Source organism: Marmota flaviventris, chromosome 8 (genome assembly GCF_047511675.1).
Source record: "Marmota flaviventris isolate mMarFla1 chromosome 8, mMarFla1.hap1, whole genome shotgun sequence".
Classification (NCBI taxonomy): domain Eukaryota; kingdom Metazoa; phylum Chordata; class Mammalia; order Rodentia; family Sciuridae; genus Marmota; species Marmota flaviventris.
The window spans coordinates 84109817-84133369 of record NC_092505.1 but is presented as its reverse complement, the minus strand read 5'-3'; the positions used below and the strand labels follow the sequence as shown (position 1 = coordinate 84133369).

The window sequence follows — 23553 nt, the reverse complement described above, 5'->3', positions numbered from 1 at the left end:
CTAGCATGTGTGAGACACTGAGTTTGATTCTCAACACCACATATAAATGAATAAAATAAAGGTCCATTGCTGGGAGCCATTAGCCAAGTAGGTATGACAATTTCCTTGCCAGTGTACCCCATGTTGCTTAGTGGAAGGACTCGTGGAAATAGGACATTTTGCAGTGACATTGCATCTAAGGTGACCTTGCTCAAGGACCAGGGCGGATCCGGGTTTAGGGTGTTCCCGGTTTAGGATAATCCAGGTTTAGGGCGTTCCCAGTTTAGGATTATCCGGGTTTAGGGTGGTTCCAGGTTTAAGGTTATTCCTGCTGGGAATAGGGCGTATCCTGCTGCCTGAGTTCCCCTTGAGTTCTCACGGGATTCAGACAGTATTTTTTGGGAGACAGAAGCCCAGTGGGGGTGGATTTGGGCAGAGAACGTGGATTTCCCCAGAACGTGATTGTAGACGGCTGGTGTGAGTTCGGGAATAAAGAGTTGCTGTTTGAATCTACAAGCTGTGTGGTGGCTCGTGATTTTGTGCCCAGCCAGACTGCTGCAGTCCATTGACAACTTAAAAAAAATTTAAAATGCCAATATTTAGACTGTGCTGTTTCTGTTTTGTATCCAGAGCTTGTCCATGCAACAACAAATGAAAACCCCCTATGTAACAAACCTGAATTTAAGACCTAAATATTAATTCCAATATTCCCAACTAACGTGTATCAATGAAATAAACATTTTTTACACAGTTCAATTTGGAAATTTTACATATGAAAAGTGATACCTACTTAATATTATTGTGTAGTCTCAAAAAGTTAATTCAGGAAAATTAAAAATGATTTACAAAAGGCACTGAAGTTGGCGAGAGCAGCAGCAATTTTCATTTTGGACCAAACATTGGACATGTTTGGTCCAAAATGAACTGCTGTGTGGGAGTCACTGTCTGACACCAGCCTGTTGCAAGGCCATCTTGTCTTAGGCACCCTAGCGGCTGGCTGGTGCTTCCTACTCCCCACATGATCTATGGACAGACCCTCCCCAGACTGGTGCCAAGGGAAATGGCTAAAGTCAACATCACATCACTTCCCCATTCAAAAACATTTCATGGGCTACACTGTGCATCAGGAGAAAGTCCTGACTCCTTGTCCTGGAGCAGGAGGCTCATCATGACTCCACCTGATTTCCCTCCAGCCTCACCTCCTGCCTGGACCACTCACCCCTGATCCATCTCCACATTCCCCAGATATGGAAGTTCCCCCAGTGCTCTGGCTCCAGCCTGGCTGCCTTTGCACCTCTGTTCCTTTTGCTGAGGTTCCTGCCTCTTCTTTGTTTCTCTGAAAAATTCCTACTAAATCTTTAAGCCTTGATTTAGGCATCTTCTCCTCTGTGGAATACCCTGGCCTCCCCAGGTCGAAGTGACATTGCCTCCCCTGGGTGTCCCCCTGTCTCCTTCATCTTACATACTTTCAGACTGAGTAGCATGGATTGGGAAGACATTTGTCCCCCACTAAACAGTTAGCACCTTCATCACAAGGGTCACGACTTCCATTGTTATCTTCCCAGAAGACAGCACAGTTTACTTGGCTCAAACCAGGCACCCAGTGAAAATTAAAGGATCAAAATTTGCTGTTTGCAACTGAGATTGTTTTCCCTCTGTGGATTAGGTGGTGAAAGTGAATAAGGTTGCAAAATCCGAGCAGCAGTACTAAGAGGGGAGGACAGTGGTACTTAAAGAGAAAGCACTGTAAGAGCCTCCCGCAGTGATATGGCTGCTACTAAAAGAACAACAGCTTAATTTCTGAGGAGGTTAACAGTCACCATGTCTTCAGAGTAACAGATTCAACTTTAGTCATAGAGTGTCATTAAAAAAAAATTCTATTATTATTTTTTTTTTGAGACTGGGGACTCCCTATGTTGCCTAGACTGGCCTTGAACTCCTGGGCTCAGGTGATCCTCCAGTGATCCTCCTGCTTCAGTCTCATGAGTTGCTAGGACCACAGGTGTGCACAACTGTCTGGTCAATTTTTCTTTTTTAAAGGAGATCTATGGCAAAAGTGCAAAGCAGTACAGAGAATTCCCATATATCCCTCATCAGTTTTCCTCTTATTAATATCTTACATTGTATGCTATATTTTTTGTAATTAATGAACCAATTTTAATATATTACTATTCAATAAAGTTGATGCTTTATTTTTTATTTCTTTAGTGTAAACATTTATATTAAAATACAATTTATTTTTCATATTGTCTTAGGCTCCTTTTGGCTATCACAATTTCTCAGATTTTCCTTGTTTTCAATGACCTTTACTATTTTTAGGGCTGTTGGTTAGGTTTTGTAGAATGTTCCTCAACTGGAATTACCTAGTATTTTTCTCATGATTAGACTGGGGTTATGGGATTTGGAGAAGAAAACCACAGAGGTAAATTGCCATTTCCATCGAATCATGTCAAGATACATACTATCTATATGACTTGTCACTGATGTGTTGACTTTGATCACCTGGGTAAGGTAGTAATTGTTAGGCTTCTCCACTCTTAATAGAGTTACTTTATTAATTTCACCTCTCTATACTCCTTGGAAATAAGTTGCTATGTGCAGCCTTTACTTAAGGAGTAGAGGAGTTATACTTCCTCCTTATCATAGTTAGCTTTCTATCACTGTGACGAAAAGCTTGAAAAACTTGAGAAAGTCTACGTGGAGTAATAATGATTAATTTTGACTCATGGTTTCAGGAGTTTCAGTGCATAGCCATGTGGCCCCATGGCTTGTGATGATGCAGAACATCATGGCTGGGAGCACATGGCAAAGCAGAGCTATTTACCTCATGGTGACTGGAAAGCAGGATGGGGCCAGGGACAAGATATATCACCCCCAGTGACCCACTTCCTCCAACAGTTTTCACCTCCCAACAGTTTCTACCACCTCCTAACAGTCCATTCAAGCATGAATCCAACAACGGATTAATCCATCGATGAAATCAGAGCCCTCATGATCCAATCACTTCCTAAAGCCCCACCTCTTAATTAGGGCTTCACTAGGAACTATGCTTTCAAAACACAAGGGTTTGGAGGATATTCCTTAAGGAAAGCATCTACATAAGCAATCTGAATTTCTTCTGCATGGGAGATAAATTTCCTCTTTCCTGTTTATTTATTCCATCATGTATTTATATCAGTATAGATTAACGGATACCTCTCTCATACTTTGGATTGTAATCTTGTACTACTTTGTAATTCTGTTGCTCAAATGTTCCAGCACTGGCCACTGAGTGCTCTTCCAATTGGCTCCATGTCCCTCGTTGTGGTGTGTTGTTTTGTTTTGGAGTACTCCTTACTTTCTAGCACTATAAGATGCTCCAGGATCTCCTTAAATACTTCCTACCCCAGTCCTAGAAGCAGCCATTTCTCCAAAGCACCCTGTTTTGTTTTTCTTACTGGAGAATGATATTAGAAAATAAGATCTTAGCTGGCCATGGTAGTATGCACCTGTAATCCCAATGACTCAGGAAGCTGAGAAAGAAGGGAATGCAAGTTTGAGGCCAGCCTTATCAACTTATTGAGACCTTGCCTCAAAATACAATTTTAAAAAGGGTTGGGGATGTAGCTTAGTGATAGAGTGTTTGCCCATCCTATGTGAGGCCCTCAATTCAATTTCTGGGGGTTGGGGGTAGGGGATAAAAGAAAGAAAGAAAAGGAAGGAAAATAAAGAAGTGTTTGGTTCTAGATGTGCTCATCATACTGTGGTCTCATTGCTTACAGGCCCTTACAAGCCCTCTCAACTGTCAAAGTAGGAAATGCATGTTCTTATACTAACCCACGTGTATACATATATCTATGGATATTTCTATATGTATAGAGTACCAGCAATAACAACAAAGTCATTGATCCCCAATGGACAAAACTCACTCTATGACAGAAAATATTTAAATCCAAGCCAAAGTAAGAAAAGAGCAATGTCTTAGTCTGTTTTCATCTGCTGTTAACAGAATACACAAGACTGGGTTAATATATATATATATATATATATATATATATATATATATATATATATATATATATAAAAGAGAGATTTGTTATAATAGTGGCTACCCCTTTGTGTAGTTGTCCTTCTGGCATTCTAAATTCTCAAGAAAAGTCACATCTAAATGATTAAGATGTCAATTGCTAGCAATCTTTCTTCAGATTTACAGAACCCAGAACATCAGATAACATCAGAATGGGTAGCACCCCTCTTTATTCCTTTCTTTTTTTCTTTTTTGGTATTGGAGATTGAACCCAGAAGGGCTTAACCACTGAGCCATGTCCCCAGCCCCTTTTTAAATATTTTATTAGTGACAGAGTTTCACTGAATTGCTAAGTGTCTCGCTAAGTTGCTGAGGCTAGCTTTGAACATGTGATCCTCCTGCCTCAGCCTCCTAAGCTGCTGGGATTATAGGTGTGCTCCACTATGCCTGGCAAACTCCACCCCCTTTTAAATTAATTTTTTTTCTTTAGTTGTAGATGGACACAATGACTTTATTTTTATTTATTTATTTTTATGTGGTGCTGAGGATGGAGTCTCACATATGCTAGGCTCTACCACTCACTGAGCTACAACCCCAGCCCCAGCAACCCCTCCTTATTCTTTATTTCTGTGCATCTACTAACACAAGACATATACATTGCTGTGAGGCCTATCTCTCAGAAAAGTAGTGTTCATCTACAGAATTATATGAACTAGTCCCAGGAGGTTGAGGTCAATTGCAATGCTCTGGCCAGAAAGGAAAGAAAGAAAAAGAAAAAGACATACACCCTGGATGACAAAGACCCTGCACACCATATTGTCTTTCTGTCCACTGACCCCTGTATCTTTTTAAAAATCCCTTTGGCCAATGGAAAGTACTAACAGAGAATCAAAGAGAAGGACAGAGATGAATACTTGTGTTAGTTGTTTTCTCTTTACCATAACAAAATGCCTGAGATAAAAGCCCTTTCACATGCCTGAGTTCCCCAAATGATCTTTTTTGGCGGGGGGACACTAGCCCCCATCTTCTCAGGATGCCAGTGCATGAATAAATACTATTTCCTTTCTAGCATTTATCGTTTCTTGAGTACTGGGCTTTCAAGTGGTGAGCAGATGGACTAGGGTCTGGTAACATTATTTTTACAGTTCTGGAGGCAAAGATGTCCTAGATCATTGTGCTAGAATCTGTGTCACAACATGGTAGAGGGCATCGTAAGAAGAGAAAGCATGCATGTGAGAGCGAGAGAGGAAGGGTGGAGGCTGGACATATGCCTTTCTCAGGGACTCACTACTGTAGTAACTAACCCACTCCCTCCACAACAGCACTAATCCATTCATGAGGACAGTACTCCATGCCCCAATGACCTCTTTATAACTCCACCTCTTAATGTATTACTATTAAACTTCAACATGAATTTTGGAGGGGCCATCAAACCATAGCAACAGGCTTTGGGGTATTTTGGTCCATTGTACATACAGGATTTATTAGTAGTAGTTCTTTTTCAATCCTTCCATTCACTCATGTTTCTACCTATTACTCAGAAGTGGTTTATTAGGTTTTATTCACTTTATGGCAGGTGATGTGGTGGTGGAAGGGATTTGCTGAAGGTGATCAGAACTCAGCTGCAACTGTAAATCTCCATGGTTGATTTGCTGCACCTGTGTTTTTGGTTACTAAAGGTGGAGCTTGGTTGAAACTGTTCTGCCTTAGGAATTTGACCTGGGGCTAATAGCAGCATAGCAGGTCAGTCACCAGATGGGCCTCTCCTTGTCCCTGTTCAGGGAAGTAGGAGGATCCCTGTGCTGGGGGAAAGTCCCATCCCATCTGGAGATCATATCTGAGGACACAAACTCAGTGAGGTCAGGGAGAGGACATCAAGAAGGTAAAGTGAATGCCAAGCTGCCCCTACTACTCTCTGCCCATGCTGCCCCTCTGCCTGACCACTATTGGGCAGGATGGATGAGGCAAAGGCCCTGCCCTTAAAGAGTTCCCATTGTAATAAATGAGACAGACATTCAAAATAAACAGCCAGAATACAATGTAATGTGCGTCATATAAGAACAAAGGTTCTTAACATATGGGCCTGAGTGCATGGATAGATTTTAGGGTATTCCCTAAAATTACTTATAAAAGTCATATATGTTGTATATTCTCTGTTGATCTATAACAATGCCTTTCTTTGCTCTGTACCCCAAGAAGCTGACCTCTTTGGACTTCACCAGATGAGCTTATGGATTTTTCAGTTGGCTTTGGCCAATGGAGAGCACTAACAGAAAATCAAAGAGAAGAACAGAGATAAATATTTGTGTTGGTCATTTTCTCTGTTACTGTAACAAAATGCCTGAGATAATTAATTTAAGAAGAGGTAAGATTATTTTGTCTCACAACTTCAGAGGTTTCCTTCCATTTTTTTGTTGGCCTCATTTCTTTTTGGCTTGTGGCAAGGTGGGGAGCACATGGCAGAGTAAGTTGCTCACCTCATGGTGTCTGGAAAGCAAAGAGAGAAGACAACACAACCCCAGTGATCGAGGACTTTCTACTTGGAGCCACCTGGTAAAGGGTCCCATAATCTTCCAAAAATGCAAAGCTGAGCAGTGAGCCTTTAACATATGGGCCTTTGGACAACACTCCAGATCCAAACTAGAGCACTGTTGCTCTGGCAGGGACTGTGTCCCTCCACGGAAGGCCACATTTCTACTGGCTGCCCTTTCTCACAGTCACAGCTGTAGCTCTTCCTGAGTTCCCCTTGAGGTAGGATGGGAAAAAAAATAGGTAAAAAGGAGACATAAAGGAAGGAAAATAAAATAAAATTTTAGAGTTCTACACACTTTTCTAGTACTTTCACTCTCTAAACAGTCTTTTTCAGGCTGGTTACTCCTAAATTCCTGGGAAATCTGTAAATGTATCAAAACACTGTTAACTAACCCCACCTAAATAAATAGAGATATGACATTTTAAGACACCTACAACTTAGGGGACTTTCTAGCACTATCTATTGATCAGAAAATGAAGACCATATCAGCCTAAGGATATACAGGTTGACCAGACCACCATGACCCATCTTGAGATCACCAAACTGATATCATCCCTACATACACTTCCATACCTACAGCTCACCAGGTTTCCTTTAAAAGAAAGGCTAGGAACTCCCAAACCATATCTCTCACTCATGGGATAGCCCACATTCTCTCTTAAATGTGTATTCCTTGCTTTATCCCCAAAGGTATCTGTCTCTCTTTTGAGACTGCCAATTCTCATTTAAATGTGTATCTATCTACTTTCCTAAATTAATCACTGTCTATGCCTCTGATTGATGCATACTGAAATTCTTTCCATCACAAAAACCACAGACCCCACTGGTCTTTCTCTCTGGGAACTCCTCAGAACCTTCTTTATGATATCCTGACACTTCAGACTTAGGAGTGGTTACTGCTTCCTGTGTCTTGCTAGCTCCAGAGCCCTTCACCAACCCTGTAGTACCCCTAAAACCTGTCCATATCTTTACAAACGAAGCCAACATCAAACTACTTTTAGTCACTTTTGAGTGAGCAGGACCTGAAAATATGTGAATCAGATTCTGGAGAGGGCCCATTACTCAAAAGAGGTAGAGGAGCCCCTCAAGCAGAGATACACACAAGGTACTATGGATCTGAGGAAGGTGTCATATATAACCCTGATGGCTTCACAGAAGAGGACTCTTCTCAAAATGGAAACCCAGTGATGTTATTCCCCTGCTTTAGTTCTTCCAAGGCTTCCCACTATTCTCAGAAAAAAGATGAAACTCTTTAACAAGGCTCACAGTGTCTTACCCCATCTGTCTGTCTTTAACCTCAGGCCAAATGTCCTTCCCTTGCTCTCTAGACTCACCTTGACCTTGGGTTCTGCACTTGTGCAGGTTCCCAACAGCCTTGTTCCTTTCAACTGGAGACTCCCCATCTTCTCATTTTCCAGACCTTGGCTCAAGTGACTCTCCCCAAAAGACTTCTCTGACACCAGTCCATGTTGAGTTCCTCTGTCACATGCCCAATAGGGACCCTGAATCCCTCTATCAGAGCACTTACCTTGTAACATTTTTATGTCAATATTTTATTAATGTCTCACTAAACTGTAAGTTCAGTGTCCATATGAAGAGTGGAAACCTGTCTATTTCTGCTCATCACTGTGTCCCTAGCATTCAGCATGGAGCAGGATACAACAAAGATGCTCATAAGTATGTGAAAAGAAATGAATAACTAAAGGTGAAACTTGAGTCAGACCTTGAAGGTGTTTGCCAAGACATTTAGGTCAGGAGTCTGAGAGGTCACCTAAGGGTTTAGGGCCTCACTAAGTTGCCGAGGCTGACTTTGAACTCATGGTCCTCCTGCCTCAGCTTCCCAAGCTGATGGGATTACAGGCATGTGCCAGCACGCCCGGGTCTTGCAAGAACTTTATAGGCAACAGACAAAAATTCCTCTTCCCTCATTCCTTTCTAAACCAAAGGATCAAAATAACTCAGAAACATTACCTTTATGTCAACAGTGAGTATCAACTCAAACTTGTTGTAAAACTCCTTGGGGTTGAGCAACCGGTACTCCTTGGCAGTGCCCAGGAATGCTTCAATGTCATTCAAGGCAATGTCGACCCCCTCTCGAGACTGGCACTTGTCTACAGCTTGGGAAGCCAAGAGGTAGATTCCTGCTTCACACCACTGACTGACCTTTTGGAAAGAAAAACAATGCTCTGTGCAGTTAACCTGACCTCAACTCAGAGCCACCACCACCCCAGGGGCAGAAGTTCTGAGCTCCTGAGGGGTCCACAAATATTCTGGGACAATAGGAAATTTTCATGGGCTGACATAAAACTTAGGCGTCAAACCTCTGTTCATAAAACTATGAGGTGGACAAGCCCAAGCTGATTTCACAGGGTCCACTTCTCAGAGAAGTCATTCAATCAATAAAATGAATCGTATAAACATTCTTCCTGTTTCCACTGACAACTGTTGCTATATCTCTTGGAGATGAAAGGTCAGTATTTGTAAGTCACAAGTCAGCCATAAGAGAAAAGCAGTCAATGGCTTTTCAGACTCACCTGCCAGCAAGTCACCGTCTTGCATCCAAATAAGTTATAAGAACCTGGGGTGATTAATAAAGCATTAGACTTGGCCCACAGATAGCTTCCTGGGGAGGGAATGTCCTTTAACAAAAGCACCACTTTCCTCTTTGTATTCCCAAATGATCCACAATTCCATTTATTGGTATTTGTCTTTACTACAGAAGCATCCCAAAATGCAAATCTTTGTAACCCATTAACAGTAATACTCACATTTTTTGGATGCAGGATGAAATCAGATGAGGGATGAATTCTAATATTTCAACTTTGGGAGAGAACAGAGGGTACTGGGATGTTGTTCTACCACTGAGCTACATCCCCAGTCCTTTCTATCATTTAAAAAAATTTTTTTTGAGACAGGGTCTCCCTAAATTGTCCAGGCTGGTCTTAAACTCACAATCCTCCAGCCTCAGCCTCCAAATTGCTGGGATTACAGGCCTGCACCGTCACACCTAGCTAACAATTCAATTTTTTATTTGTTCTTTCGAACTCCACTGAGATATCTGGATAGAAAGACAGGGGGCCTGAATATGTGAAAAAAAAAAAAGCTTCTAGGGCAAAACATCTGTTTTTACATTTATCATATGAACTGAAGAGCAAGGTAAATTGCTACAACAAGAAAAATGATCAAAAAGGAATACTCCAAGCATGATGGTGCACACCTGTAATCCCAGTGGCTCAGGAGGCTGAGGTAAGAGGATCGCAAGTTCAAAGCCAGCCTCAGCAATTTAGAAAGGCCCTATGCAACTTAGTGAGATCCTGTCTCTAAATAAAATAATAAAAAAGGATTAGTGATGTGGTTCAGTGGCTAAGGGCCCCTAGGTTCAAAACAAGCAAGCAAACAAAAAACCACTCCAAATGGTTATTTCTAAGTGGGAAAATCATAGGCAACTTAAATGTGTATCTTTATTATTTTTCTAAATTATTTACACTGACTTCTGGAGCCTGACAATGACAAAAAAAATGACAAATAAAAGACATTTTAAAATGAATAATTCCCAATGTGTGAGGATGGGAGGGGGTGTTTGTGCATCATGATGAACATTTCCCTTCCTCCATCCCCCATTTTTGGATTTTCAAAATAACATGACGTTGTGAAACTGTGAAAACTTTTTCTTTATACATCATGCCTAGATCTGCAGAAAATGTTAAACTGGAATCTGCAAAGTCACAATGGAGGTTGGAAAAGAGCAGCTGATCCTGCAGCGGGCTCAGCACACAGGACAGGCTGCGCACCAGCCCCTTCTGAGCCACTTGTTTCTGGAACAACTGTATTTCATTGACATTAAAATCCCTTTGGCAATGGGATGATGTAAACAGGCTGAGTGGATGCCCCGAGCCATGGGACAGAAGCAGCTGCTAGAATGCAGTGTGCTGACTCATAGCCACTGGCCACAGGCGGCCAGGGAACAGCTGACAGGGAAGGCTCCAGAAGTCAGTGTTAGTGCTGACTAGGAACTTACCCTAGAGGTCGTCTCTGAAGGACACCAGTGTCCGCACATCCTCGCCTATGAGGACCTGCACACACAGCCTTGCTGGCTCGCTTAAGAAGCCAGGGTTTGGAATCTGGCAGTCCTGGCTTCAAATTTGGCTTCCCCTTATTTATGACATGGGTGATCTTAGCAGTCATTCATCCCAGGGCTCTTCAGAGTTGTCCCTGGTACCATGTGAACCATTAGCACCAAAATCACTTGGCACTTGACTAAATGACTAATCCCTGGGCTTTATTCCTCACCTGCTGAATCTGAGCCTTTGAGGTAACCCATCAGGGACTCTGCAATTATAACCAGCTCATTAGGTGATTCTTGGGTACCAAGTTTTGAGATCCATTGATTCATTGTGCTGTTACTTTTTGCCTTTGGACAAAGAAGCCATTAATATGTTTCTCACTGGCTGTCTTAGGGATTAAATATATGACATAATTATGCTCTATAGGAACAAAGTAGGTGCTCAGTAAATGGTAAGGGGGTATAATGGTCCTTATTACTGAAGCTTCTCCAAAAGCATTCACAATCCTTGGCCTCTGCATGAGGAGGACACTTTGAAAATATGGTGCTTGATTCTTTGTACAACTGCAAGGAAATCAAGAAATGTCCCCAGAAGGCCATGATAAAACATACTCTTCAAAATCTGCTTCCATGGACTTTAGTTAATTTTAATGGTGTGGAGAGATGGCTAGGACACTTTATATATCCTATACCTCTATGACCTAGAGTCTGCAGTTTTTAATGGCTCTTGAGCACTTTTTCACATAAAATTCTGGATACTCTCAGTGATCATGTGAGGCGGGGAGGACAAGTATGATTAAAACCACTTTATAGTTGGGCATCGTGGTGCATGCCTGCAAACCCAGCTGCTTGGGAGGCTGAGACAGGAGGATCACGAGTTCAAAGCCAGCCTCAGCAAAAGTGAGGCACTAAGCAACTCAGTGAGACCCTGTCTCTAAATTAAATACAAACTAGGGCTGGGGATGTGGCTCAGTGGTTAAGTGCCCTTGAGTTCAATCCCTGGTAACTGCTTGACAGAAAATCCTGCAGACACTTTCACAGCTTTGTTTTGCTCACCTTGTCCAGCTCTCTATGCAACTCCAAGGACTTTCCCAAAGTGTCATGTTTTTTCTTGTTTTCATTGATGAAGTCATCACAGAGGTGCCTGAGCTCCACACACTGGGGCCTAATGGAGTCCACTGAGTAATGGTGGTCTTGGATGAGCTGGTCTCCAGCCAGTGCAAGCAGCTGGGCCTTCTCCAGGGACTCCTGCAAAACAATACCCACAGCTGAGCATCAGAGGCTTGGTGCCAGAGCCAGAGCATCGTGAGGCTGGTAAGTGCCTGACACTGTGTGCTCTGAACTTGGAGGAAGCTATGCAGGTGCAGCTGATTCAGGGCTTTCTCAGGAGAAAGTTGTCACTCATTCAAACATTTGTAGAGTTCTGAGTGGCACACTGAGGCTACAGTGTTAACAAGACAGGAATTTTCAGCTTAATGGAGAATTGAGATAGTACCTAAATACTTATAATTAAATGAATATTACTATGACAAACTCTAGGGCAGAAAAGCATTGCATGTTATTGCACATATACTAAGAGACTTTTAACTAAAAGGGAAAGGAAGATAGATGCTTGGCCCTGAGGAGAGTGGTAGTGAACTGAAACTGAAACTAGTACCTCTATGGAAGTCATGGCACTTACAAACATGCCTGTCTAAACCCCTTCCTGAGGTTTCTGTCTGCCCTTACCCATCTGCTCAGCAATTGCATTTCCTCCTTGTGTGTGTGTGTGTGTGTGTGTGTGTGTTCCTATCAGTCAGTCTTATCCCTGACAAGAATGACTCACTGGGGGCTGTAGCTCAGTGGTAGAGTATGTGCCTAGCATGCATGTGGTCGGGGTTTCATGCCCAGCACTACAAAAAAAAAAAAAAAAAAAAGAAGAAGAAAAATCCATATCAGTATTCCTAAATGGTTTGTGCAAACAATATGGTTTATGCTGAATACTTGTTTTCTTTCTGGGAGTCTGGAACTTCAGTACCTGCCAGGCTATGTATGTGACCAGTTCCCAGTAAAAACTCTGGGCAATGAGCCAATGAGCCTCCACTGAGCATCTCTGATAGACATTTCATGTGTTGTGACAACTCATTGATGGGGGAATGAAGTGTGTCCTGTATAACAATGGGGAAAAGCCTCAGAAGTTTGCCCCTGGTCTTCTCTGGACTTCACCCCATGTACTTTTTCCTCTTCCTGATTTGGCTGAGTATCTTTTTACTCTAATAGGTTGTAATTCTGAATATAACTATATGGTGAGTCCTATTAGTCCTCCTTACAATCTTTGTATCATGCAATTTTTGGAACCCTTGACATACAAGCTAGGACCTGAGTAAGGGACAAGCCACACAGTCTTTGGTCTTGAGACAGGGATGTATTTGGCAGGTTAGAGAAGCAGGAAGGAGATGGGTGTGGTTGGAGCAGAGGGAACAGGTAGAAAAGGAGTGGAAGAGGTGATCAGAGAGGGAAGAGAGGGTAGGACTGGGGAGGGCCTTGCTGCCATTGTAAACACTTTGGCTTTTACTCATTATGACATGGGGAGCCTCTGAAGAGGGAGATGTCACTTATATTTTATAAATGATTACTCTAGCTGTACTCTCAAGATGGCAGATCAAAAGGGATAGAAGGGAGACCAGTTAGGGGGCTACTGAAGAAATTCAGGCAAGAGATGGGGCTTAACAAGGTAGGGCACCAATCTAGCTCCTGCTCCATGGCCTTCTTCTGGAATGTTCTTCCCTGGGTCATTTAGGTCTAAGCTCTGAGTTATCTGCTCATATCACCCAACCATCACTTGGCCCTCTCTCTAACTTCATTTATCTGAAAGCTATCTTCTTTGTTTTCTGTAATGATTATTCCCTTCCTTGCTCACTACCACCAAAATGTAAGTAGTGTGAGAACACTTAGTAGGCATCCAATAAATATCTGATCAACAAAATTAATGCATGAGCCAGCCGATGCAGGGGTCTACTTGGAGGGATTGTGAGAATCGGCATTGACCTTTGAGTCCACAGACGACTGCCACATTTACAAAGGTCTTCAGGAGCAGAGCCCCAAAGCACTCTTGCTGACCACGTTGAGCATCAGGGCTAACCACATTGGCCCTCATTTTGTTTTTTTATGGTAATACAAAGAATCATTTTAACTCCAGGTGAGGTCACTTGCCCCTCTTAACTTGCACTAGTTTATGATTTTGAGAGTTTCAAAGCCTCTGTCCTCCCACCCTTACATATTCTCCAAGCCTTGCAGTGCCCACATACTTCTGAACACTTTTTCTGATCCTGCCTCCACTACCTCCTTGTTACTACTGTCTGTTCAGGTCTTTATGCTTTCTCACAGGGACAGCTGGTCACCTAGATTTCCTTCATTTTGGTTGACTGGATTGAGGGATGCCCAGAAAACTGGCAAAACAGGCTTTTGTGTGTCTTTGTGGGTGTTTCCAGAGAAGACTGGTGTGTGGTTCAGTGAACTAAGTGGGGAAAACCTGCTCTATACATGGGTGGCATTATCCAATAGGCTAGGAAAAAGTGGATGGCATGAAAAAGTGGAAGAAGGAGGAAACTTGCACACGCAGGCACAATCGACCCTTCTTGAGCAGGTGTGTTTTTGTTGCTGCTAACTCCCATGGACATCAGACTCAGATGTCAGAGGCCTTAGGGGACTCTGAGGTTTTGAGCCTTGGACCAGGACTGCATCACTGGCTTCTCTCTCTTGTTCTGAGGCTTCCAACTTCTTGAACTGAGCAGCTATATTAACAACTAGCATGCAGACAGTTATTATATGACTATTCAGTCTCTGATCATGTAAGCCAATTGTTATGATTTGGATCTTTAATGTTCCCTGAAAAGCTCATGTTCTGAGAGCATGGTCCTCCAAACAGCAAGATTCAGAGGTGGGACTTTCAGGCAATGATTAAATCATGAGGTCTGTAACCTCATCAGCAGATTAATCCCCTTGATGGATTAATTATTTGAATGGACTGGGTGGTAACTGTAGTCAGGTAGGGCATAGCTGGAGGAAGTAGGTCACTGGGGGCATGGCCTTGAACTATATCTGTCCCTGGCTCCTTTCTCTGTCTCTGCTTCTCAATTGCCATGAACTGGGTAGTCTTCTTCTGCCACCCCTTTCTACCATGTTATGCTTCTCAGGCCAGAACAATGAAATTGGTCAACCTCTGGAACCCTGAGACCAAAGTAAACTTTCTCTCCTCTAAGTTGCCTTGGCAGCCATTTTGATCACAATGACAAAAAGCAGACTAACACACCAATCTGATAAAATCTCTTATAATTACATATATTCTATTGGTTATGTTGCTCTGGAGAATACTAATACATTTTTCTTTAAATCATCCAGACTGGCAGAGCAGCAATACCAACACAATGCCTTAGCATGTCTATGTCATTCCCAAGCTTCAAGTCTTTACAGGTTCCTCAAGATCTTCAGGAGCAAGTTCGAACTCTAGAGAATGCACATGCTTTTCATGATCTAGCTAATAGCTTGGTGTGCCTCTTACCAACTCTGCTCTACATCCCTCAGCTTTGTTCTCTGCTGTAGCTGTAATTATGACCCATTTGCCCTTCTCCCAATATTCAGGTAGCTCCAGGCTTCTGTGGTTTCTCCATCTGTTCTCTGGGCCTCAAAAACCCCATCCTTTCCTCCTCACACTCTTCCTGACTCCTTACTGCTCCTATATCTCTTTGGAGATAGCTCTATCTATATCACCTTTCCAGGAAATTTCTCTGATTCCTCTATTTTATGTCCTTTCTCTGTGTTTCCCCAAAACCCTATGCTTCTCTTGACCAGAGCTTATCTTTCACTGTATTGAGATCACTTAACTATTGACTGCACTGTGCCAGCTCTTATGCAACTTAAAATAGGACATGGGACATAAAAGGTGCTTAAATGACTGTTGTGCAAAACAAAAAGGAGTGATGATATGGGAATAAAGTGACACAAATCAAGCTGTGACTAGTTTAAAGAACTCAGAGACAAATATTCAGTTTTCTTGTTTTGAGCAAAGGCCCAGATGCAATGGTCTCCAGCCCTGGGAGGAGATTAGAATGCTAATTCCCTGGGCAGTGAGTTTTGACCTTTTTGTTCACAGCTCAGAATTTAGAACAGTGCTGCTTGGCCTAGTAGATCAATAAATATTTGCAGGATGAATCAAAAGTGAATGAGAGACCTTTATTAGGACTGTTTAGTCCCTGCAGTACTCAATGCTTAGTCCCTACAGACTGAACCTAGGGAATGCTCTGTATCATAGAATCTTCCTGCTACTCTGTGATAATAACAACAGCTATTGTTTACTGAGCACATATGAATGTTTTACAATGATTATTTGACTCTTTCCAACAAAACTTTCAGTATAGGTACTGTTTTACAAAAGAGAAGTGGAAAAACTGAAGTTGACCCAGGTAGGAAAGAGAAGGGCCAGGCTTCCAATTCAGGCAGCCTGGCTCCAGAATCTGGCTCTGACCAACAGAGAAAAATGGCCACACTTGTTCTGCCTAGGCTTAGAGACCTCATCTGGTTGCTCAAACTTGTCGGACTTTGGTTAAATATAGAAATATGAAAACTTGGCAGAGAAGTCTCTGTTGACATTTTTTTTTTTAAGTTTTCTGGGTTCAGGAAAATTCAAACAAGATACTTCCTAAGGACCTTAGAGCACTCACAGCCTGACCTTCACTTGGCATGCAGTGTCTTACCCTTCAGTCCTGTTCTTAAGATACCCGAGGTGAGGGATGGGGATATGGCTCAGTTGGTGGAGTGCTTGGATCGCATGCACAAACTCCTGGGTTCAATCCTCAGAACCACAACCACCACCAACACCACAAAAAACAACAACAACAAAAAACCATGATGTGGTAGACAAGAGATGTGAATAACAGGTCCAATAGGATCTTCAGGGAAAGTCCATAGAGATAACTAAGGATCTACCCTGATTTAGCCTCTGGATGGCTAGAAGATCACTATTATAGAAATGAATGGATGATAAAAATAACCTCGGAGTACTGACCACCTATTACATTCCAGGCACTCAGTAGATTCTTAACCATACATCTAACTCATTTAGTCTTCACAGATTCTGCAAGGTACAAATTATTACTTGTTTTATAAACAAGGATACTGTGTTCAGAAAGGCTAAGTAGTTTGGCTAGGGTCACAGCTGGCAGTTGTTAGGGCCTAGATTTGAATCCAGCTTTGATGGACTCTCCCACCCATGTTCCTGTCACCTTCTGGTTCACCTGTGCTTGCCAGGCATGCGAGAATGAGGACTGCACAGCTATGATTATCACATCTTTGTGGTGCCCACCGGGAACTTTACAATAAAACCTCCAAATCGCCACTTATTGTTCAGTTTATACAGCTCCCGCTCAAGATAAATAATAAACAAAACTTCCAAGGTGAAAAAGAAATGATGATAAAGGGCTAAAATCTGTTTTTCTGACCACAAGCCTATCTGGCATTTTTCAGATGCTGAAAATTCCCTAAGACCAGATAGCTAAATTGTAACATGTAAATCAGAAATCTTTATGGTAATAATAGCTGCTTTTCCCCTCAGGACTCAACTACTAAGACAGAGGAAAAATGGCATTGTCTACCATGGAAGGAAATTGTCAGAAAGAGGGTGATGCCACCCTGTCAGGGAATCCCACAGGGATGGGGAGGTGGGACAGATGAAACAAGAAAGGCAGAAAGTTAATGGTACAATATGGAATGACGACCACATGGGAGTCCATTTTATGATTCTATCTGCTTCCCCATATGTTTAAAAATTTCACACTTAGCCAAAAGAGCCTTAACCGTCAAGCTAGATGACATCTTTAGGAAGTTAATGGCCTGGATCCCTTCGTGGACATAGTAGCTGTGTAGGGAGAGGACAGCCTTCGGGGCGAGGTCAAGGCTGAAATCATGCTAGTTCCACCCACCTTGTCCTGTTTATTCCCTACTGGCCCATCCCCAAAGCCAAAGCTCTTTAGTAAATTCTGCTTTTATAGAATGTAGTCCTTGTGATCATTATTTTTCAGAATCAGGAAGAAGTATTCAATGATTGCTAAACCCTCAAACTAGAAGAGGATAAACAGTAGTCTTAATTTGCATGCGACGTGAGTCTGGTTAGTGAGTTGGTTCAGAGGTTACCCCATGAGGATATTGGTAACAACCCAGAACCAGTTTTTGGCTGTGCTGACAGGGAAGTTGACCCTTTGGTGCTGAGAAGAGGATGAATCCCAACCAGATGTTGGTGAATTCTGGCCAAAAACTGTAATGGAGAGTTAAAGACTATTTTTGCTAAAAGCATTGACTATGCACTGAAGCTGCAGATGCCTGCAAATGCCCAGCAGGTAACTAAAAGCAGCTTACAAGTTTGGCATCTCTACCTCAATTTTGCATGTCTCTTTTGATCTGAGTCATTCCCTCCCACAGTCACCTTGGACTCCAGAAACAAGTGTGATGGATAAACACCTTGGGGTGAGTTGTAGCTCCTGCTCCCCACCGCCCCTCCCCATCACAACAACTTTCCCATAGATATTAACAAGGCTCTGCCTGGCTGTCCCTGAGAAAACGACCAACCAGACCACAGTTTGACCAAGGCTGCTTGGCTATGCATACTTATAGCCCCATTTTGCTATATTATCTGGGAGCTCATGTCAGTTCCCGTGAAAACAGAGCTGAGGATGCTTGATCCCTCTTGTCTTCCCAATATAACTGTATTGAGTAAATTCCTTTCCTGCCTTTCACCATTACTTTTTCCATTTTGCTTCTGGGGTGAGTGTCTGAACCTGTAATTTTTTTGTGAGTGCACTGGAATTATACATAATGGTGGAATTTATTGTGAAATATTTATACATGCACACAATAAGACAATGTAACAATTGATATATACCATAATGCCACAGCATTTCCCTTTTCCCTCCCTTCATTCCTTTATTCTAGTGGTCTTTCTTTGATTTTCCATGAGATCTCACCACCCTCACCACTGTTCTTTTTCTTGTTCCTGTCTAGTTCCACATATGAGAGAAAAATGTAAAACTCTTGACTTTCTGAGTTTGGCTTATTTCACTTAACATAATATTCCTAAGTTCCATTAATTTTCTTCTTTACAGCTGAATAAAATTCGTTTGTGTATGTATATCACATTTTCTTTTATCCAGTCATTCACTGGTTGCTGGTTCCATAGTAAGTTGTGCTGCTACAAATGTGGTATGCATATATAGCTATAGTATGATGACTTTAATTCTTTAGGGTAGATACTGAGGAGTGGTATAGCTGGGTCATACGGTGATTCCATTCCTAGTATTCCTCTATACTGATTTTCATAGTGATTGTACTAATTTACAATCCCATCAATAGTGTAAAAGGGTTCCTTTCCCCTACATCCTCACCAGCATTTATTATTGTTTGTATTTTTGATGGCTGCCATTGTAAATGGAGTGAGATGAAATCTTAATGTAGTTTTAATTTGCATTTCCCTAATTGCTAAAAATGTTGAACTTTTTTCATATATTTGTTGCCAATTTGTATTTCTTCTTTTGAGAAGTGTCTGTTCAATTCATTTGCCCATTAATTGATTGGGCTATTTGTTTTGTTGTTGATTTTTTTGAGTTCTTTATATATTCTGAATATTAATCCTGTGTAGGAAAGTACTTAGCAAAGATTTTTTTCCCATTCTGTAGATTCTCTCTGTACATTCCTTTGCTGTGCAGAAGCTTTTTAATTTTATGCCATCCCACTTATTAATTTTGGTGTTGTTTCCTAAGCTTTGGTGTTGTTTCTAAGTGTTAGAAGTCCTATTGAGAAAGTTGTTACCTGTGCCTATTTATTGGAGTGTAGATCCTATATTTTCTTCTAGGAATTTCATAATTTCTGGTTTGACTCCTAGATCTTTGATCCATTTTGAGTTGACTTTTGTGCAGGGTAAGAGATAAGAATTCAGTCTCACTCTTTTGCATATGGATAACTAGTCTCCCCACTCCCCACACCATTTTTTAAAAAGGCTGTCTTTTTATGTTTTTGGCACCTTTGTCAAGGATTAGATGACTGGGATCTGTGTGAGTCTGTGTTATGGTTTAGAAATGAGGTGTCTTCCAAAAGCACTTCTTAGTACAGGTATATTCAGAAGTGAACTGATCAGATTGTGAGAACTGTAACCTATCAATGCATCCTAGTTCGAATGGACTAACTGTGAGGTAACTGTAGGCAAGTGGAGGGGAGTCACTGGGGGCATGCCCTGGAAGTATACATCTTCCCTATGGCTCCTTCCCCACTCTCTCTATTTCTGCTTCCTGAACCTGCTTTGAGCTGAGTGGCTTTCCTCCTCTGGACCTTTCTCCTATGATGTGCTGCTTTATCTTGAACCCAGAGCAATGGAGTCAGACATATATGAACTGAGACCTCATAAGCCCCAAATAAACTTTCCTCCTCTAAGTTGTTTGCATTAGATAATTTGGGGACAGCAATGCAAAAGTTTAGTAAAACAGTTTGTCTCCGTGTCTCTATTTTGTTCCTTTGCTCTATATGTCTGTTTTTATGTCAGTACCGTGATGTTTTTGTTAATATAGCTCTGTAATTTAGTTTGAAGTCAGATTTTGGAATACCTCCAGCATTTCTTTTTTTGGCTTAGAACTACTTTAGCTATTCTGGGTTTTTTCATTCTTCCAAATGAATTATAGGACTGTTTTTTTTCTAGTCCTGTGAAGAATACCATTGATATTTTGACAGGGTTTGCATTGAATCTGTATATTACTTTCAGTAATAAGGCAATTGAAACAATATTAATTCTACCTATCTATGCCCATGGGAGGTCATGCCATCTTCTTGTGTCATGTCTTCTTTAATTTCTTCCTCTAGTATTCTGAAGTTTTCATTGTAGAGGTCTTTCATCTCCTCCTTAGATTTATTCCTAGTTTTTGTTTTTCTTTTTTGAGGCTATTATGAATAGAATTATTTTCTTGATTTCTTTCCCAAAAGATTCATTATTGGCATAGAGGAAAGCTATTGATTTTTGTATGTTGGTTGTGTAAACTGCTACTTTTGTTGAATTTGTTTATTCGCTCTAGCAGTCTTCTGGTGAAGCTTCTTGGATCTCGTAAGTATAGTATCATATCATCTGCAAACAGTGACAATTTGACATCCTCCTTTCATTTTCTTGCCTAATTGCCCTGGCTAGAATTTCTAGTACTATATTGAATAGGAGTAGTGAGAATGGACATCCTTGTCTTGTTCTGGATTTTCAAGGATGCTTTTGGTTTTTCCCCATTCATAGTGATATTGGCTTTGGGTTTGTTGTATTATACCCTTTATGATATTGAGGTAAGTTACATCTTAACCCACGTTTCTCTAGTGTTTATGTCATGGATGGGTGTTGAATTTTGTCAAAGACTTTTTCTGCATCTATTGAGATGACTGTGTGATGAATGACATTTACTGATTTGCATAAGTTAAACCATCCTTGCAATCCTGAAATAAAAACAAATTGATTATAATATATATAATCTTTTAAATATGTTGTTGAATATTATTTGCTAATATTTTATTAAGGATTTCTGTATATAAATTCATCAGGGATATTGGTATGTAAATTTTTTCCCCTTGATGTGTCCTTTCTGGTTTTGGTATCAGTGTGATACTGGCTTCAGAGAACAAAATTGAAAGTGTTTCAATTTATTTCATGGAATAATTTGAGAAGCATTTGGCATTAGTTCTGCTTCAAGGTCTGGTAGAACTCACCTGAGAAGCTATCTCATCCTGGGCTTTTCTTTCTTGGAAGGCTTTTTTTATGACTGCTTCTGTCTATTATTACTTACTGATCTGTTTAAGTTTTCTGTGACCTCTTGATTTAATTTTGGCAGGTCATATGTGTCTAGAAATATATCCATTTCTTTCAGGTTTACCAATTAATTGGAGTATATCTTTTCAAAATAGTCCCTAATAATTCTCTAGATTTCTGTGATGTCTGTGGTAATTTTACCTTTTTCAACTCTAATTTTATTAATTAGGGTCTTCTCTCATTTTCTTTTGGTTAGTTTGGCTAAAGGTTTATCAATCTCTTTACCTTATCAAACAACCAACTCTGTTTCCTTTGTATTTTTTTATTCTCTGTTTCATTGATTTCAGCTCTGATCTTAATTATTTCCTTCCTTTTGCTGGTTTTGGAATTGGTTTGTTCTTTTTCAAGGGCCTTGAGGTGCATCACTAGGTTTTTATTGGGATCTTTCTGATTTTCTTATGAAGACACATTATAATTAGAACAGCTAACATATAAAACAAAGGTAGAATTTTAAAAGCATATGGAGCCCACAAATGAGCAGGAGTAGCTATGCTTATAGCCAACAAAGCAGAATTTAAGCCAAAAATAATCAGAAAAGACAAAGAAGTTCACTTCATACTGGCAAAGGGAATAATCCAAGAAGATATAAAGATAGTAAATATTTATGCCCCAAACATTGGTGCACCTAATTACATAAAACAGATACTACTAAATTTAAAGACCCATTTATACCCTAGTACAATAATACTGGATGATTTCAACACTCCTCTCTTACCATTAGATAGCTATCAGACATAAACTCAGTCAAGACTTTTTAGACTAAAAGAAATTATAAGTCAAATAGGTTTAATAGATATCTATAGAATATTTTATTTGGATAAAATAATAGCTATAAAATAATCCTGCTTGTTAGTGGGCTCCATATGCTTTTAAAATTCCACCTTTGTTCTGTATGTTAGCTGTTCTAATTATAATGTGTCATGGGAGGTTCTTTTTTTATCTTTTTGATCTACTTGGGTTTCTAAATGATTCCTATATCTTAACGTCCATCTCATTCTCAAGATTTGGAAAACTCAGTATAATTTCCCTGAAGAGTTTATCCATGTCATTAGTCTGCATCTCTCAATCCCACTTGATTTTCATCCTTTCACTTTCAGCCTGTAAATGTCTTTGCTTATAAGGTGCATCTTTTGCAAATAGTATATAGTTGTTTTCAATTCATCTGTAAGCCTATGTCTTTTAATTGGAGTGTTGAGACCATTTACATTTAATGTTATTATAAAGAGATGTAATTCTTGCCATTTTGATTTATTTCTAATGTTTAATTGGGTCCTGTTTCTCATTTGCTTAGCTACTCTTCAGAGATTTGGTCACTTGTAAGCGATGGATTTTGTTTTTCATTTCTTCTGTGTGTAGTAGCCAACAAAGCAGTGTCAGCTTAGTAGCCATGAATTCCTTTAGTTTTTGTTTATCTCAGAAGGTTTTTATTTCTTCTTCTTCCAGTCTGAAGGATAGCTTTGCTGGACTACAATCATGTTTGACAGTTATTATTTTTTAGGGCTTGGAACACACAATTCTAACCCTTCCTGGATTTTAGAATTTTTGCTGAGAAATCAGAAGTAATTCTGATTGCCTTACCTCTAAATGTGACCTGATATTCATCTCATGGGGCTTTTAAAATTCTACTCTTGTTCTGTATGTTAGCTTTTCTAATTATAATTTGTCATGGGGAGATTCTTTTTTTGATCTTTTTGATCCAAGTGTGTTTCTAAATTATTCCTGGATCTTAATGTCCATCTCATTCTCAAGATTTAGGAGACTTTCTATTATAATTTTCCTGAAGAGTTTATCCATGCCATTAGTATACATCTCTCAATCCTCCTTGATTTCAATGATTCTTTAAATTTGGTCTCTTAAAATTGTCCCAGAGTTCTTATAAATTCTGGCCATGGTTACTTTTTTTTTCTTTAATAATGTCTGAATGTTCAAGGCCAGCACTTTGTCTTCCAGTTATAAAATTCTGTCTTCAGCATAGGATACTCTATTAGAGAGACTTTCAACTCAACATTTTGTTTTATTTATTGTCTTTCATTTCCAAGATGTTTTTGTAGTTCTTTTTCAATATCTTTATTTCCTCATTGAATTTCTCATTCATATCCTGTACTGACTTCCTTAAT

The 23553-nt window shown here is 40.5% G+C and overlaps 1 protein-coding gene across 4 annotated transcripts in view; it reads right to left on the bottom strand.

The window, feature by feature from the left end:
* Positions 1 to 23553, bottom strand: part of Mcf2l2 (MCF.2 cell line derived transforming sequence-like 2) — a 279778-nt gene that overhangs the window by 118051 nt on the left and 138174 nt on the right. For all 4 annotated transcript variants that reach the window (XM_071615435.1, XM_071615436.1, XM_027942238.3 and 1 more), the window contains 2 exons: positions 11638 to 11829; positions 8490 to 8681 (listed from right to left, as the gene is read on the bottom strand). In XM_071615435.1, the coding sequence (XP_071471536.1) occupies positions 8490 to 8681; positions 11638 to 11829 (384 nt within the window). The remainder of the gene's footprint in view (positions 1 to 8489; positions 8682 to 11637; positions 11830 to 23553) is intronic.